This window comes from Pollicipes pollicipes, unplaced genomic scaffold (genome assembly GCF_011947565.3).
Source record: "Pollicipes pollicipes isolate AB1234 unplaced genomic scaffold, Ppol_2.1 Scaffold_4881;HRSCAF=5763_pilon_pilon_pilon, whole genome shotgun sequence".
NCBI classification, from domain to species: domain Eukaryota; kingdom Metazoa; phylum Arthropoda; class Thecostraca; order Pollicipedomorpha; family Pollicipedidae; genus Pollicipes; species Pollicipes pollicipes.
In genome coordinates this window covers 5,481,027-5,497,019 of record NW_023596576.1, presented here as the reverse complement: position 1 = coordinate 5,497,019, position 15,993 = coordinate 5,481,027, and the positions used below count along the sequence as shown (strand labels likewise).

General features: G+C 51.8%; 2 protein-coding genes across 2 annotated transcripts; one reads left to right on the top strand and one right to left on the bottom strand.

The window, feature by feature from the left end:
* The first annotated feature begins 1,386 nt into the window (after positions 1 to 1,386).
* On the top strand, positions 1,387 to 2,518 carry LOC119101780 (uncharacterized). Its single transcript, XM_037225206.1, has one exon. It carries the CDS (start codon positions 1,469 to 1,471, stop codon positions 2,348 to 2,350), a length of 882 nt encoding a protein of 293 aa, XP_037081101.1. The 5' UTR covers positions 1,387 to 1,468; the 3' UTR covers positions 2,351 to 2,518.
* Positions 2,519 to 3,524: 1,006 nt separating this feature from the next.
* LOC119101851 (uncharacterized) lies at positions 3,525 to 15,684 on the bottom strand. Its single transcript, XM_037225273.1, has 7 exons — positions 15,499 to 15,684; positions 14,711 to 14,747; positions 13,373 to 14,083; positions 12,857 to 12,930; positions 12,438 to 12,656; positions 11,089 to 12,229; positions 3,525 to 3,565 (listed from the first exon to the last, which is right to left on the bottom strand). The coding sequence occupies exons 2-7, from the start codon at positions 14,739 to 14,741 to the stop codon at positions 3,525 to 3,527; spliced, it is 2,217 nt and encodes a 738-aa protein (XP_037081168.1). The 5' UTR covers positions 14,742 to 14,747; positions 15,499 to 15,684.
* Positions 15,685 to 15,993: the final 309 nt, after the last annotated feature.

The window sequence follows — 15,993 nt, the reverse complement described above, 5'->3', positions numbered from 1 at the left end:
ATATATATATATACATACATATATATATATATAATGTATATATATATATATATATATATATATTATATATATATATATATATATATATATATATATATATGTGTGTGTGTGTGTGTGTGTGTGTGTGTGTGTGTGTGTGGTGTGTGTGTGTGTAAGGGAGGAGAGAGAGAGAGAGAGAGAGAGAGAGAGAGAGAGAGAGAGAGAGAGAGAGAGAGAGAGAGAGAGAGGAGAGGAGAGAGAGAGAGAGAGAGAGAGAGAGCGTGCAGTCATCGGACGACAATGCAGCCTCCTCCGTCTCGTATATAAATTGTACGCGGTTCAGAGTTGTGATTGCACAGCCGCAACCGTGGTGGCCGGCCAATATAATGTAATATAATAAGGTAACAAGGTAGTAACACAAGGAAGACAAAACTCAGTGTTTACGATCACTGATGACGCATGCGATGGAAGAACGTGCTGATGAATATGTGCTTCAAAGTAACGCTTTTAAGAAGTCACGATGGCAAAAGTCAGCGGCGAATTCGGGAGTTTTTGGAGCGGCAGTCTCTGCGGCGCCCACACTTGTGCAGTGCTCTATTGCTCCGCTGTGAGCGGAGCTTGGCAGAGGAGACAAGCACGTGGCAAACACATTTGAGCTGTTTGAAAGATCATGTCACTAGCAATGGCGACTTGTGGGAATTCATTCCAATTGTTTAGAAACACCTATATCACTTGCTGGCATTAATGGTGACTGCAGCGCTTATTCAACTTGAGTCGAAAATATTTGTGATGATATTGCATTGAACTGTCCATGCGTATCTGGATGGTAGTTCAAGCAATAGCTGATCCAATCGTGCATTTGCAAAGGTTTTCAGAATAGTCTTACGAGTGGCACTAAAGCTGAAAACTTGTCCACTGCTCATTAACAGATAGATACGAGATATATACAAGTGCTATATATAGACGAGGACAAATGAGCCTGCAATCTTGCACGCTCGCCGTTGCGAAGATCTTTCATGCAACGCATTTAAAGTGGTATTTTATTGCATGTCAGCTCGAGCATCTCTTGGTTACCACACTGACGGCACATCACTCCGCCATTCGAATCCAGTATCGACCAGAGCTCGCCGGAATGACCCTGACAGGCCAAACTACGCCCAAGGTGAGTTTGCTTCGGAGTTCACCGGAACGTTCCCGGTTGATCTATTTCATACGCTGACTCCGTTGATCCCAACAGCATCCCAGCGCTAACTACCATTGGTTCATTTGTATGACGTCAGGAAATACTTAACGCTGATTGGCTGTTTGCACGGATCGCCCAAGAGAACGCGGAATAGGTCGAGAAGGCTGCAGAAAATTCGTGACGGTCATGGAGGTGCTGCCACGTCCTTTAAATTCGGCGACTTTCTTGTGCTGAACTCAGAACGGTTTCAGACGCCTGGCGGGCTGGGTGTGCTGTGGAGGACACATCCAGAGCGTCTCTGTCGACATGGATACATTTTTGTTCTTCGAGCCGCAGGGTCGTCGGTGGACGCCGCGCCGTGAGATCGGCACGTTCGGGCCTGTGCAGGTCTGGGACCCGTGGTCGGCGTTCGGTGAGATTGATGGACCCGTGTGGCGTCCCTGTGCACACGGGCAGGGCGTGCGGCCGCAGCAGTGCCTCAGAGCACAGCCGCAGAAGGAGGAGTCCAAGAAGCCGGAAGGCTTTCACCTGACACTGGACGCCGCCGGCTACCGGCCGGAGGAGGTAAGCGTTAAGCTGTCTGACAACGTTGTCACCGTGCGCGCCCACCACCGCGAGAAGACCGGCGGCGGCCTAATCAGCAGCAGCCTTGTGAGGAGGGTGCGCTTGCCGGAGCACGTGGACGCCAGCGCGCTGACCTCGCGTCTGACCCGGTCCGGTCAGTTGGTCCTGGAGGCGCCGCCGGCCGGCGCGCCGGCTCTGGAGCTCTCCGAAGGTGACAAGAAGCCTTCAGTGACAGCCGCCGCCGCATCAGGGGAGGGCAGCACCGAGGAGAAGCAGCCGGAGGCCGCTGAAGTCGGCGAGGCGAAGGCCGACGCCGCGAAGACAGCCAAGTACCAGGTCTCTGTGAACGTCAGCGACTTCAAGCCGGAGGAGGTGACCGTTAAGGTGGACGGCGGCGTGGTGATCGTGGACGCCGTGCACGAGGAGACATCGGATGAGGGCTGCTCCAGTTCCCGTCTGCTGAGGAAGTTCGCGCTGCCGCGGCACGTGAACCCAGACCATGTGACCTCGCGGCTGACTCAGGCCGGTCAGCTGATGGTGGAGGCGCCGGTGACGGCCGCGCTCCAGCCGCCTAAGGAGGGTGCCGTAGAGACGGAGGGGGCGCAGCCGGCCGCACTCCAGTAAGGCAGCCGTCGGCGGGCCGCGGCCTTCGTCTTATCTTTCAGCAGTTGCTTTTGCTGTTCAGCCAAGCAGCGTTGGCGTGGATCGGCATTTAGAGCGGATACGCGTTTATTTGCCACGATATTGTTATGTCTTTAAATGATGCTCGCAAATACATGATTTTGCTTCAGACATGTTTTTTAACGGGGCTGTTGGGGACAGAGGACGGCGATGAAGCGATGGAAGGCTGACTGGCTGCGGAACAGGGTGCAGAAAATGGTGACCCGAGAGAAGCGTCGTTTTGCTATGTCATATGTCACTGGTCTAAGCTCACAAGTGACCTTTGTAATGATATCACGCTTGGTACTGCCTACAGGCTTTCGAACATACCTGCCAGCGCTTATGCACTCGCTGGTTTTTCACTACGTAGTGCATTCGAGCCGAAAAAAATTACTTCATTTTGTGTTTGCATCGCCGTCAATCAGCGTTCAGATGTCACTCGCTTCTCCGGAGGGACCTAGTAATCTCATAAGAAATGTCTATTAGAGCGGGAGGTCAGCGGGCAGTGGCTCCCAACCCCCAGACACTCCCAGCGCCGAAAGCCACCGGCTGCTAGCGTGACCTTTCGAATCTTGCAGAGCAGCCACGGTCAGGGCCGCGGGCAATGACCTGGCACCGCCGGGGAAAACCCAAAGGGGCAGCTGAAGCAGTGATACGTGCGCCAGCTAGGACCGGGAGCCCGCACACAATTTCGATGAATTCAATATTAGGTGCCTGCACACAGTTTGATCTGCAATGTCTTAGGAACTTACCTCGGTATATTAAATATCTAGCTCCTGTGAACCGGATAGATGAATCACATGAATCGTCACAGCAAGCACAGTCAATCGACAACCCAGGCGCAAATGTTCTTCAATGCAATTTTGTACTCGTCACGATTGTAATGTTTGACATTTACTCTGTGTTACTTCAGATGTTCAGCGAATTCGCGAGGGATGCTATTCACATAGAAAAGACAGAAGTAATGGCCTTAGAGAAAAACCAGAAGAATGGAGATATAGATGGGTTGGGAATTCGGCAACACGCCTTTATGGACTTCTGTTATTGTTTCGATAACAGGCATGCTGCCGAAATATCAACCCATCTATATCTGCATTCTCCTGGTTTTTCTCCGGGGAGTAAGGCTATTAATACTGCCTTATCCGTGCGACTTCAGTTCGCGGCAGTACAGTGAGGCCCCTGTGATCACGGGCACACTCACGAGCGCGGCCGAACGGCGCTGTTCCGTTGACCTTGTCCTTGACCTTACGCTGGCGACCTTGCCCCAGGCGGTCGGCCGGGCCAGCTGAGCGTTTTGCCTGGCCGCCGAGCGCGCGGACGCAACGGGTGTGCTGCTGACGCCCAATGCAGCAATCAAAAACTAAAACATTTGAGCGTCTCGACCAGGAGTGAGTAAAGAGTGGGCAGGAGAATAGCATATTTCTTAGGTGGTGGTCATGGCTCCATGCTCAGGTGTCACATGGAACCACGACTACCGAGCGGATTGGGCTCAGAAGAAACGCTGCCTGTTAAAACCTCTAGTGCTCGACTTGACTTCCCGTACTGACAGCCGTGTTTGGAGTTATGACACGGGTGGGGACCCGTGTTGCAGCATAGCTCACCTGCTAGCCTTTCTAGCGTACATTTCTAAAAGCCTTCAGAGGGTATAGGTGTGGGGATGACTGTCCGTTGTAGCAGGCTACAAGAGCATATGCCGATTGGAATAAAGCTGGCCACGATCAAGAGGACCCAACATGAGCACGCGTTCGATGCTATCGTACATAACACATATAATTATTTCTTTCCCCGACCACGCTTCAGCATTCCAAACGGCAGCTGGCAGTGGAGTGCAAATGCAAAGAGCGCACCCCACGATGTTTGCGACAGGTGTGCAGCTGCGTTTGGCAGCCTTGCGTCACAGCCAGCCTGACTGACACATGCGCTAATGTTGAGTAACGTAGGGTAAGGTGGGGCAAGACGCCCCGCCAGGGTGAAACGCCCCATCAAGATATCTTAGAATTTTAAAATTTCCGGGGAAACACTTTCTGCCCTGTTAAACAAACAACGTGGTCAGTATGCTGGCAGATAGTGACGGGGCTGGTTGATCGCGTTGGACAGATATAGGTAAAAATGTGCTTGTAAGTGTCTTCTTTCTATTTTTGGGTTCCAGTGCTAAGTGAAGGCAATCGTTTATACCACACTGCAGTTCAGAATCGTTAATGCATATGGAGAAATCATAATTTGGACCCAAAATTGCGTTACTGTTTGGTGCTGAATTCGTGTTGGTTCTCCGTTCTAGGCGCCGATGTCTGTCCGAATGACTGGTCGGAGCAGTACCCACAATAGGTCGTGAGGTAAAAAGCCCCATGGGGCGTCTTGACCCATGTGAGCCTTTAATTGCCAGTTTCCTGTTATATCGGCTTTAAATGACTAGTTGACCGTAGTTTAATCTGGTTAACTACTTTAACACTTTTAAGGGACAGAATTTTGAGGATAAGCAATGGCAGGAAGATAATGATATCGGCAGTTGATTCACATTCTAAACGTAGAAATTTGGTTAAAGTTAACAGTCATATTGTTTTTCATGTTGTAATTTGGCAGCGTGCAATTAAAATGACTTTTTGTTTCAGGTATGGTGCGGACATACAGGCCAAAATTATAGCGCATGAAAAATGGCGAAATGGCCATTAGAAAATCTCTGGACGATCTCAAAAAAGGACTGGGTGTGCGGGAGGTGTCACGCAATTATGGTGTGCCGCTTAGAACACTCTGACGTCATTGCGACGGTAACGTGAAACGTCCGTGAGAGCAGCATCTTGGAAGGTACGGCACAGTGTTCCCTTCCGATGTGGAAATGTCTCTCAAAGAACACATTTTTAAGATGGAAAGTCGCCTTTTTGGCTTGGCTACCGCGGACGTACGGAAGCTGGCATTTAAGTTGGCTGAACGTGCGAAATTCCCGCATCCGTTTCGAGATGGATCCGCCGGAAAAGAATGGCTATGCAGCTTTCTGAACCGCAACCCAGACATCAGCCTCAGAAAGCCGCAAGGGACCGGCATCCATCGGGCGACTGGCTTCAACAAAGACATGGTGGGTCAGTTTTTCAAAGTCCATAAAGATCGTCTTGAAAAGTTCAGGTTCGAGAGCTTGCAGGTTTGAAATTTGGACGAAACTGGTGTTTCCACTGTCCAGACACCTTCAAAGGTTTTGGCCAAGTGCGGGAAACGTTGCGTCGGGGCGCTGGCTAGCGCGGAAAGAGGCGAACTTGTGACAGTTGTTGCTGCTTGCAGCGCCGCGGGACGTTTTATACCTCTGATCATTGCCTGGCCGAGAAAACGTCTGCTGGACAAGCTCATGAATGGGACACCTCCAGGGTCCATCGATGGCACCAGCGATTCAGGATAGACGGACGGCGAACTGCTCGTGAAGTGGCTGGTGCACTTTCAGCAGTGGACGCAAAGCAGCATCAACAACCCACAGCTGGTCATACTGGATGGTCACCAGTCCAACAAGTATCTTCCTGCCATCCTCTACGCCAGGGAGCATTACATACATATGCTGACCCTGAAACCACATTCTTCGCACAAGATGCAACCTCTCAACCGAACCGTCTTCAACTTACTCATAGCCGGCACCAACGTCGCGGCAGAGAACTACCTGCGGACGAGTCGCAGCAGAGGCGCCACTATCTACGGGATTGGGCAGCTGATCGGCAAAGCGTTCAACCGGATGGCAACACCCGAAAGAGCCATTAAGGGCTTCGAAGTGACCGGTCTTAGGCCATTCGACCAAAACGCCCTCACAGAGGAGAGCTACGTGCCATCGCTGCTGACGGATGAAGCAGAGCCCAGTGGATGTGTAACTGACGGCGTTGGCTCCTGCGGAGGAGCTGGCGCGGCTGGCAGCGATGGTCCCAGCGGGGGAGCTGGCGCGAAGGGTGACGCAGGTCACAGTGGGAGGGCTGGCGCGGAGGGTAACGCAAGTCGCAGTGGGAGATCTGGCGCGGAGGGTGACGCAGGTCCCAGCGGGGGAGCTGACGCGGAGGGTGACGCAGGTCGCAGCGGGAGAGCTGGCGCGGAGGGTAACGCAGGCCTCAGCGGGAGAGTTGGTGCGGAGGCTGACGGTGGCCCCAGCGGAGGAGCTGGCGCGGAGGGTGATGCTGGTCACAGCGGAAGGGCTGGTGAGATGGACGGCGCTGGCCCCAACGGAGGAGCTGGCGCGGAGGGTGACGCAGGTCGCAGCGGGAGAGCTGGAGCGGAGGGTGACGCAGGTCGCAGCGGGAGAGCTGGCAAGATAAACGGCGCTGATCCCAGCGGGGGAGTTCGAGCGAGTGGAAGGATTCTGTCTGCAAGGACGCTGCTAGGAGAGTTGTCACCCTTACCCAAGGTAGACAAAAGAAAACGCGGCCGTGAAGTGGAGAAGTCTGCGGCCTGAATTTCATCTCCGTCCAAAGAAAAGCTCCCTGTAAGCTACCTCAAGAAAACAAAAGGCACTGAAACAAAGCCGTCGAAAAAGAAGTCAGTGCCTGACTCCGAGAAAGACGTGGCATGCATGATATGCTCAATGCGTTTCTCCTTCTGTGAGGAGTGGATTCAGTGTGGGAGCTGCAAGGGATGGGCTTGTGTTCCCTGCACTGATGCAAATGACACTCAGACGGTGTACGTCTGCGACCACTGCCGTGAGTAGTTCTTACGTGGTAGTTATCCAGACACGCTACCGCACCAGCTACCGTTACCGTTCGCCTACCGTTCAGCGCAGGTATGCCTGAATAAACGTTGATTGCTTTGCTACTCATCTGTTTCGATGTTGAGGGAGGTGATATCTACACGGTGGAAATGCTTAGTTAAATAACTGCAGGCAGATACGAAAATTGTTTAAACCCCGACTTGAATTTTTGGTGTCAGATGGGGCACTATTCCTGGTGAAGTCCTCTGCCCTTATACCCGGGGCTTCTTGCCCCGTGGCCCAGGGCTTCTTGCCTCATGGCTCGGGGCGTCTTGCCCTGGGGATGGGGCAGGACGCCCCACTTGCAGGCTTCTCTAAAATCGCTTCCCAGAAGTGCATGAAATGAGGAATGAGGAAGTGAGTTTTGCATAAATTAGTAAAAATGTTCAAAGTGTGCTTCAATAAATGCACTTGCAATGGTAATAAGATAGAACAAAGGATATTCACCAAAATGCATTTTCAGGAGCGTCTTGCCCCACCTTACCCTACTCGCCCGTCACATCTCACAGGTAGGTATCGCAGGTAAGCGTTCTACTAACGCAGAACGGGTCACACAAGCCATCGCCTGTTCAGTTCATGGCCGGGTGACCAGAATGCTCCAAGAGCACAAAGCACGTGGCTGGTATCATGGACCCGCGCTGCCCTGGAGCGTCACGAGGGTCAATGGCTGCCGTTTCGGCACTGCTTTCTCCTTATAAATGTCAAACAACTGTTGCTTTAAGGGTATCACTATCAAACGCTGTGTGTTGCTACATAAGTGCTGTAGAATCGCTCAAAGTCAGGTTATATCTTTGGACATGCAATTAGGAAGACGAATGCTTCCCAGTCGTCAAAAGTGCCTTTCTCATTCGTGGAATTTCTCTCCCAAGTAGAAATGATGCCGAGCCGCATGAATTGCTTAGGATATTGGGTAAGCGGTTTGCCAAATGGTACGAATCAGGGTATAAAGTTGTGTACCTGGGGAAAAATCGCGGGAACACATCGAGACCCAGCTATTTACTTCTTCTCCAAAAGGTTCGGACTTCTCTCCAAGACGGAGGTGGTCCTGCAGACTCCCGCAAACCCGGTCGCCGGAATACCTTCGTAGTGAAAGTTTCTTGAAAGATTTCCTGCCCAGATTGTTCAAATTGACGATATCTTATTAAACCACTGTCGCTTTGCTATGACCTAGGCTGTCAGATGTCAAAACTAAAAACGCTACCATATGTCCACATGTGTCGAGAAGCAATCAACAGGTACACAATTTATCCGCATCCAGATTAAAGACGACTTCTAATTGCGGGAGATAAGCTTTACTCCTGCTTTCCAGCTGGGTGATCCCTGCATCTGTGTCAGTGATGCTGAACACGTACATTGATAATGACGGATAATCGGCTCGTGAACACTGTTTATTACATGCACGACATGGTACACATTCTCCAAGCATAAGTTGAACACGTTCATAATACTCTCGACATCTACTTATAGCCTCCGTCAACACAAATTTAGCAAAAATACGAGTTAGCACATGCTTCAGCACAGTCAGCCATGAAAGCGAAGCAAGAAGAGGTGCAAACGTGCGAAGTATCTCATAAGCTGTTGTGGTATACGCCGCTGAATGAGGGAGGCGGTAGGTGAGCATCACGTGCGCACTGTTCCCAACGTAGGCGCGTCCAGAATGATGCGTGTGTTGGAAACAGTGTGTGCAAATCAGGATTGCTTCGTCATAACTTGCCTGGCTGAGACTCGGAGTTTGAGGCCACATTGCGAAAACGTAATCGCCTGTTTAAGGTGGCTTGCTTTCTTTCACGGGGCGAAGAAGATCTAGCAGCTATTCGATCCAGATCCCTGCCGGGCACTTCTTCAAGTTCTTTAGGTGCGTCCAGCAATCGTGTTTTGGAAGATCGATGCTTTCTCGGAAAATTTTGTGATGACACGGCTGACTTCGTTTTTCGAAGGGTAGTTCGGGCGACAAGATTTGTTCCACGAGCGGGTCGAGACGGACTTTCATATATATCCACTGTCGTTTCCAAGCGTTCCCCTTCTCCGCGAGACTGAGAGTAATTGTTGCTCGGGTGGTGTTTGGAAGTCTTTCGCATCCATCCTGGTAGCTTTGAAACATCATAATCGTAACTCGCATCTGAGGTATCGTTCTCCTCTGACATTTTGATATCAATGCGCTCTTCGACCTTAGGTTCCTGGGAGGATGGTTTCTCCTTTGGTTTCAAGTTAACCCGAAACGTGCTTTTTTCGTCTTCATTAGGAGCCCGGGCCGCGGATGGCTTTACAACATAAATATGCTCCTTATTTTCGCTAACGTGCTGGCGTGGGGGCGGCTGTCCAAGGCTGGTCATGGCGTTGGCTGACGCTCCGGCGCTGCTCGGCGGTGTGCTGTTTGGCGATCCACTGATCAGTACCGAAAGATTTATCCCCAGGTCGCTGTACAATGGCTCCGACTCCGAAGACCTCTTCCGGCTTTGACTTCCGAAGGAATTGGATTTCAAAGACATGTCCTCGGCGTTGCGGTACGGCTGACGCGGTTTCCCGGGTTTGTAACTTCGTCTCGACTTAAAAGGCGGAGGCCCCAGGATGGTGTCGACCATGCTGAGCGTCTCTGAGACCCTGGCCGACAAGTCTCCGTCCTGAGGTGCCGCTGACCCGACCCGTGAGCCAGCTGCGCCCGATGCACGACTGTCGAGGGAGGGAGGCAGGTCAGCCACGGCACCAGGCGGCGGGGGGCCAGCGGCGCGAGCCATGTTGGATCCCGACTTCATGTCGATAGATCCCTTGATTCTAGATATGGCGGGATGCGGCGGCGGGGTCGGGCTGTAGGACAGCATCGAATCGTCGAGAGAAAAGCCTCCCCTACTCAAATATGACGCAAAGCTCGGGGGTCTCAAAAGCTCCGGCAGATCCATCCCAGCTGGATCGCTGATCGCACTTCTGTGACGCGATGGATTTTTTATGATTCTGCTCACTGATTCTGATTTTATTTGAACACTTTTGTGGCCTGGAATGAGCGCACCGTCCTGCTCCGGCTTCCGTCGTGGCTGCTGAAGAACCTTGAAGTTTTCAGACGGCATTTCCTTCTTCAGTGCTGAAGGATCATCTAAAAGCGAAGAAAATGCTGGTTTATTACCCAGCTTTTTTTCTTGCACCTTTATGTTGGACGCGAGCGATCCAGTGTCTTGGCCTTCACCTTGAACAAACTGCGATGAGCTGTCCAATTCCTTCGTGATTTCTGAAGAGCCCTCATGGGTAACCACGCCAGTAGCGGAGTCGAATTGGCCCCCTCCAGCAGGCACGGAACCAGTCTGCTGGCTCGTAGGGTCGGAATCTGGCAGCTTGCTGATGTCTCCCGTGGAACTGTCATCAGCGGGAGCGGAAGAGGCATATGGATTCCCAGGTGCGCTTCCTGTTTTATTGATGCTGGTTTGTGTTTCGCTGCTAGGAAACTGCGTCGGATTTGTAACTGTGTTTTTAGTGGGCTGATTTATAGAAGCAGAAACTGCTTCGTGTTCATGGCCAGAAAGCATCTGGCCAGAAGTGGGTTGCACCTCTGCCAAAGGTTGTCCATGCATATATGACGCATCGCTTGGCATTCCTAAGCGCCCAGCTAGGTTTCCATTGCTGCCGTCACTATTTCCAGTTTTACTGGAATATGGGAGCAAAATTTTTACATTGGACGTCTCCTCAATGACTTCCTCAGACATGGGTCCAGACTTCATACTGCTTTTGTCATCCTCGCCCGCGGGCATATCCGAATTGCCAGAAGTACGGCTGGGTTTAGCTTCAGAACCTTTCAAATCCTGGCTAGGTCTACTGGGAAGCTGTCCACCAGACGGGCCTGGTGGATGAGTCTCACCCGGCGGTCCTTGAGGAGGCAGTGGCGGGGGTGGATCTGGGGCGGTGTTTTGGTTCGTTGGCACATTGGCGGACTGTTCTGCTGCAGGGGCTGAAGCTGATTCACCTGGTCCCCCTTGTTTCGACTGCTCCAAGCTCCCTGCCTGGAGCTGACTTGGAGGGGACGGCGCACTGGCGTCTTGTGCGTTTGACCCGTCATTCAAGCCCGCAGCATTTCCGGGCGCAGGGGGTTGAGCAGCGGTAGCAACTGGACTCGCCAGAAAACCTGAGACAGCCGTCTGTCCATTGGGAGACCCGCTGCGTCCGCTGCGGGCTCCGTCCTCGGCCGCACCTTCTCCGGAGCCGCCTTTGCTGCCTTGCCCGAAGTCTACGTCCTGCGCCAACGAAATACTGGCGTAATCACGGCCACTCCCGTTTTCCTGGGCTGGACCAGTTGGCGACTGCTGACTGCCTGTCTGGCTTGGTGGAGCAGACGCCATGGAGCCATATGGAACTTCCTTTCCGCTTGCAGCCATGACTTTGAGAGCGCCTGGAACCGGAAAATGTGACGGCATAACGTCCTTGATCGATGTCGCCCTTCCATCGCCACCCATGCCCTGAATTTTGAAGTCTTCTTCCACCTTTGGTAAGTTTCCACCGTTGGGGGCTAGAGGAAATGCGATCTTATCGACGGTTTGAACAATAGGCTGCGGGCCGGCCTGGTTAGCCGCGGCTCCCTGATCAGGCGGCTCGGCCAGTGCGGACGGCAGCGCAGCCGGCGCCGGTGACGGCGAAGTGGCACGCTTGTGCAGCTGAGAGATGGCCGACCGCTCCACCTGAGGTATTCTCGAAGACAGCATAGAGGTAGCGCTTTCTAGCCCCTTTGCCGCCTGCACCATAAAGCTGTCGCGGGCTTTGCGTCTATGCAAGTGCTTCGTAGTTTTCGTATTGCCTAAATCACGCTTGTAAGGTCTCTTGTGGATGTAAGCAGATGACCTTTTTGCGTGCCTTTTGTTTGTAAGCTTTGGACCCTTGGTTGGTTGTCTGTTCAAGCTGCAGGCTGTATGGTCAGTGGCTTTTGACTGCAGGTGGTCGCCGCATTGCGTATCCAATGGCGGGATTCCCGGAATCCCACCCACAACGAACACGTTGGCCACATCTAGCTCAAAATCGTAGGGTTGCTGACTGGAGCTGGGCGTCGCTGCTTGAGAGGCAGGGGCTGTAGGTGCGGACTTGTTTGAAGGTGCAGTCGAATTAGAAGGAGGGACGGGAGGAACTCCTGGATATTTTAGTATGTCACCCAGCATCGTCAGCACCTGTCACGAAAAAATAAACAGGTTAAACTAATAGCTCAATGACAGTTTTAGCTTAAAAACAGCATAAAGCATACAGCGCTCACAGAAGCCCCATCCCTACACAGAAACGTAACAGTCATTGGTAGCTGAACATCTTTAACTCCAGTTACTCCCGGTAGAGGGCTCAGGTCACACCAGTACTGGCGAGTCCCTCGACCAGAGCACTCACTGGGTGAACCCTGGGTGCGGCTCCGGCCGGCATCCCGGCCGGCTGGGCGCTGATGTGGGTGCCCACCACGCTGATGTTCCGGTTCAGGTCGAAGTGCTGTGGCGATTCGTCACACTGCACGTTGAACCACCAGTCACAGGTGAGGTAGCGCTGGTTGAAGACCGTGCCATTTGGGCAAAGGAAGCCATCTTGCTGTTTGTTGTGGCATACCCAAAATGCCTGAAAGGTTAAATCTCTGGTTGGGCCTTTCACACATCTGGCCGGAAAACTATGTCAGCTAAAAACATCACATACTGCCAATACTAACAAGCCGTTGGGTAACTGAGGGTTCAAAGATATGCAAAAGTGGAGTAAAAAATGCACCTTGAAAGGTCCTTGCACGATCTCAGAAAAATGGAAACCAGATTTGCAAATTTTACCTGACACCTGGCCTCGTCTGAGATGTCAGCGTAGAATCCGTCCATCTGCTGCCTTCTGCAGTCGAACCCAGAGTCTGGCAGATAGATCAGCAACCGGATAGTCGACGTGTGGCTGGCCCGGAATCGACTCCGACAGCCACTCAGTGCCGCCCATATGGCGACTCTCGCCCTCTCGCTGCTGCTGCGTCACCCCTGGATCCCCCGGTCCGCTGGGCGCGCCTGGGCCATCGTTGACGCCAGCGGGCCCTCGGAGCGCCTCGATGGGCTGACCCTGCCCGACGGACGGCCGAGACCCGTGACCGGCCGCCGCCACTGCCGGCTGGGAGTCCCGCTCCGGCGGGTCCGGCTGCGGCGGCTGACCGGCCAAGCTCTGCGGCGGCGCCGGCCGAAAGTCCAGAACCTCGGCGATGGAGAGTCGGGGCGGCCCCGGCTGGCTGGCCCCGTCTGTCGCCGGCGGGCCGCGCTGTTCCGGCACCGCAGCTCGGCCGGCGACGCGGGGAGCTTCCAGCCCCTCGCTTTGCTCGCTAGTCACGCCGGCAGGGTGGCCCGGCCCGCTGACGGCGCTACCTTTACGGGAAGCCTCCGAGGCCTGGTCACTTCCCAGCGGGGGTCCGAGCTGAGGCATGGCCGACGAAGTCTTGGACTGCTTCGGTGCGATGTCTGTTTCACCCTCCTCGCCGCCTGCTTGGGCACTGTTCCTCTGAAAGCCCAAGACGATCTCCTGTCCGCCAACGGCGGCAGCGGGTTTTTCGCCGGACTGCTGGGCTCCCAGAATGTCGCCCCCTCGCAGTCCTTGGGTGAGGCCGTCCGACGAGACGGAGCCTCTTCCATCCTGGCGGTCTCCGGACGCGGGGCTGCCGCTTCTGGGTGTGACGACGGTCAGCCTTAGGCTGATCTCTTCCGTGGCAGAGTCAGGAGCCAGGCCGCGAGCCGCGTGCGGCTTGGGAGAGCGCCCCACGACAGGAGCTACGGGGCCCAGCGGCTGGCCGCCCCCGCCTGGGGCCACGCCCCCGGCACTGCCTCCTCCGTGAGGTCCGGTCTCTAGCCGACGTTCGGGGCCCACGGGCACGAAGCCTAGCGGCAGTAGCCTCTGTCGCCCGTCCCCCCGCAGAGGCCGGTCGCCGCTGAGCCGCCCTTCGACACCATAGGCGTTCGAGCCGCGCGCAATGTCACGCTGCCACCCCTGGTGATCACCGGTCCCGTAGGTCCCGCGAAACAGGAACAAGCCTGCGACGAAACACGAAATGAGTTAGGCTGTTTTTGATATTTGGGGCCCATGATGTCTTCGCTCCGTGTATATGCATTATGGGAAATGGTGAATGGAGCTTCAGCTAACACTTTTTACACCACGCATTTTGAAAAGATGTCAAGCAGACGCTCTACAGCCTTAGTTGGCCCTGTTTCCCAAACTTCAAGGTAAACGCACTGCGTAAAGGTAATCTATATCAGAACTGATTTGAAAAAATGCACCATCCTGTACGCCCACAAGAAGAATAGAAAGCAACACCATGGACGATGAAATGTGGAACAAATGTGAATGGGTCTAATGCACATTATAATTAGTTTTATCCATGTCTCACAATGGTGGGAATAATAAGTGTAACAAAAACTGCGTCACATGTTATTCTCAGCTTCTGTAGCTCATATGTCCGTGACCATTATTGTTTCAAGTGCAAGGTATATCATTGTTGCTGTGTCTCGAGAATCTGAAAAAGGATCTTAAAAAATGTCAGCTTACAGTGTCACTGCCGGATTGCATGCAGCTAAGGAGGCAAGGATGCCAAAGTGTTCCCATAACCGGGATGCTTTTCTGCACTGTAATAGCTTAACCGAGCGTCTGCCAAGTTCACTTACCTGTTATCAAAATAAGAAGACACTCTGACATGCCGATCTGGAAAGGAAGAACGTAAGAAAGCGTCGAAGCGTTAGAAAATCGTTGAACACATTTGATGTTCCAAAATAGAGATATTGTGAGGCAAACTCTAGGAATAAGTAATCAGCCTTCTGGTGGAGCAGTCAGACCGTCACAGCTTTTAGCAAAACATTCGTGCCAAAAAGCTGAGGAAAAATTGGCTTGTAATGGAAGACAGTGGATATATGTTTGTATCAAACCGCGAAGCGGCTATTATTTTCAACGGCCAATGTTAAGTGAACGATCTCCTTCCGAAATACGGATATTTGTGTATATATATATATATATATGCATATGTATAATATACATACTATAGTATATATATGCATATGTATACATAAACATACATATGTATATGTATATATATGCATATGTATACATATACAATCATAGGTATATGTATATATATAGATATGTATATATATATATATATATATATATATATATAAATGTGTGTGTCATATACACATATATATATATTGTATATATATATATATATATATATATATATATTCATCAATTGGTGTGATATAGGCATGATGTAACAAGCCTTCAAATAGGGCAAACATGTTAGGCGTGGACATATGAACAAATGAAGAAAAAAACTTTGCAATGTACATAAATATCCCTATATGCATTCTTGCATACACAGTTAACTTTCCCATTGACACTGCATTTAACCACGGTACTCGTGTGCCGGAGGATGGACATAGGGCGTTAGTTAACGTACCGTGATGTCTTCTAGTAATCCACATCTTGGGACGAGTCAGCCTTGGACACTAACAATGACATTCACACCGGAACTCGAATAAATATCAATGATTTGTGGCAACTGGAGTAAATGATTTGGGGAAATCGTGGTAGTTATTTGTTGGCGTGTAGTTTGTAGCACACTATGCGTATGATGCTTCTTGATGAAAAAATGGAGGGTTTCGTTAAGTTCATTCGTTAATGTTCGATAGACACTCATTTGAAATTATCACGCTTGCTACCGTGATAGAAATTGTTAAAACGACAAATGGGCTGGCTCAGAAGGATAATATACACTGTTGCTTGCTGGATCGTGTACTTTAACGTTGGAAAAGTGGATGAAATCTTCTATTGAACTAAACACGATTGATGTTTATCTGTTCAGAGTTTACGGAAGTGGACGACCCGATCGGATTCACATGTCTGCTGAAGTTTTAAAGGACTAGCTTCTCTTTTATGATGATCACACGTGCAC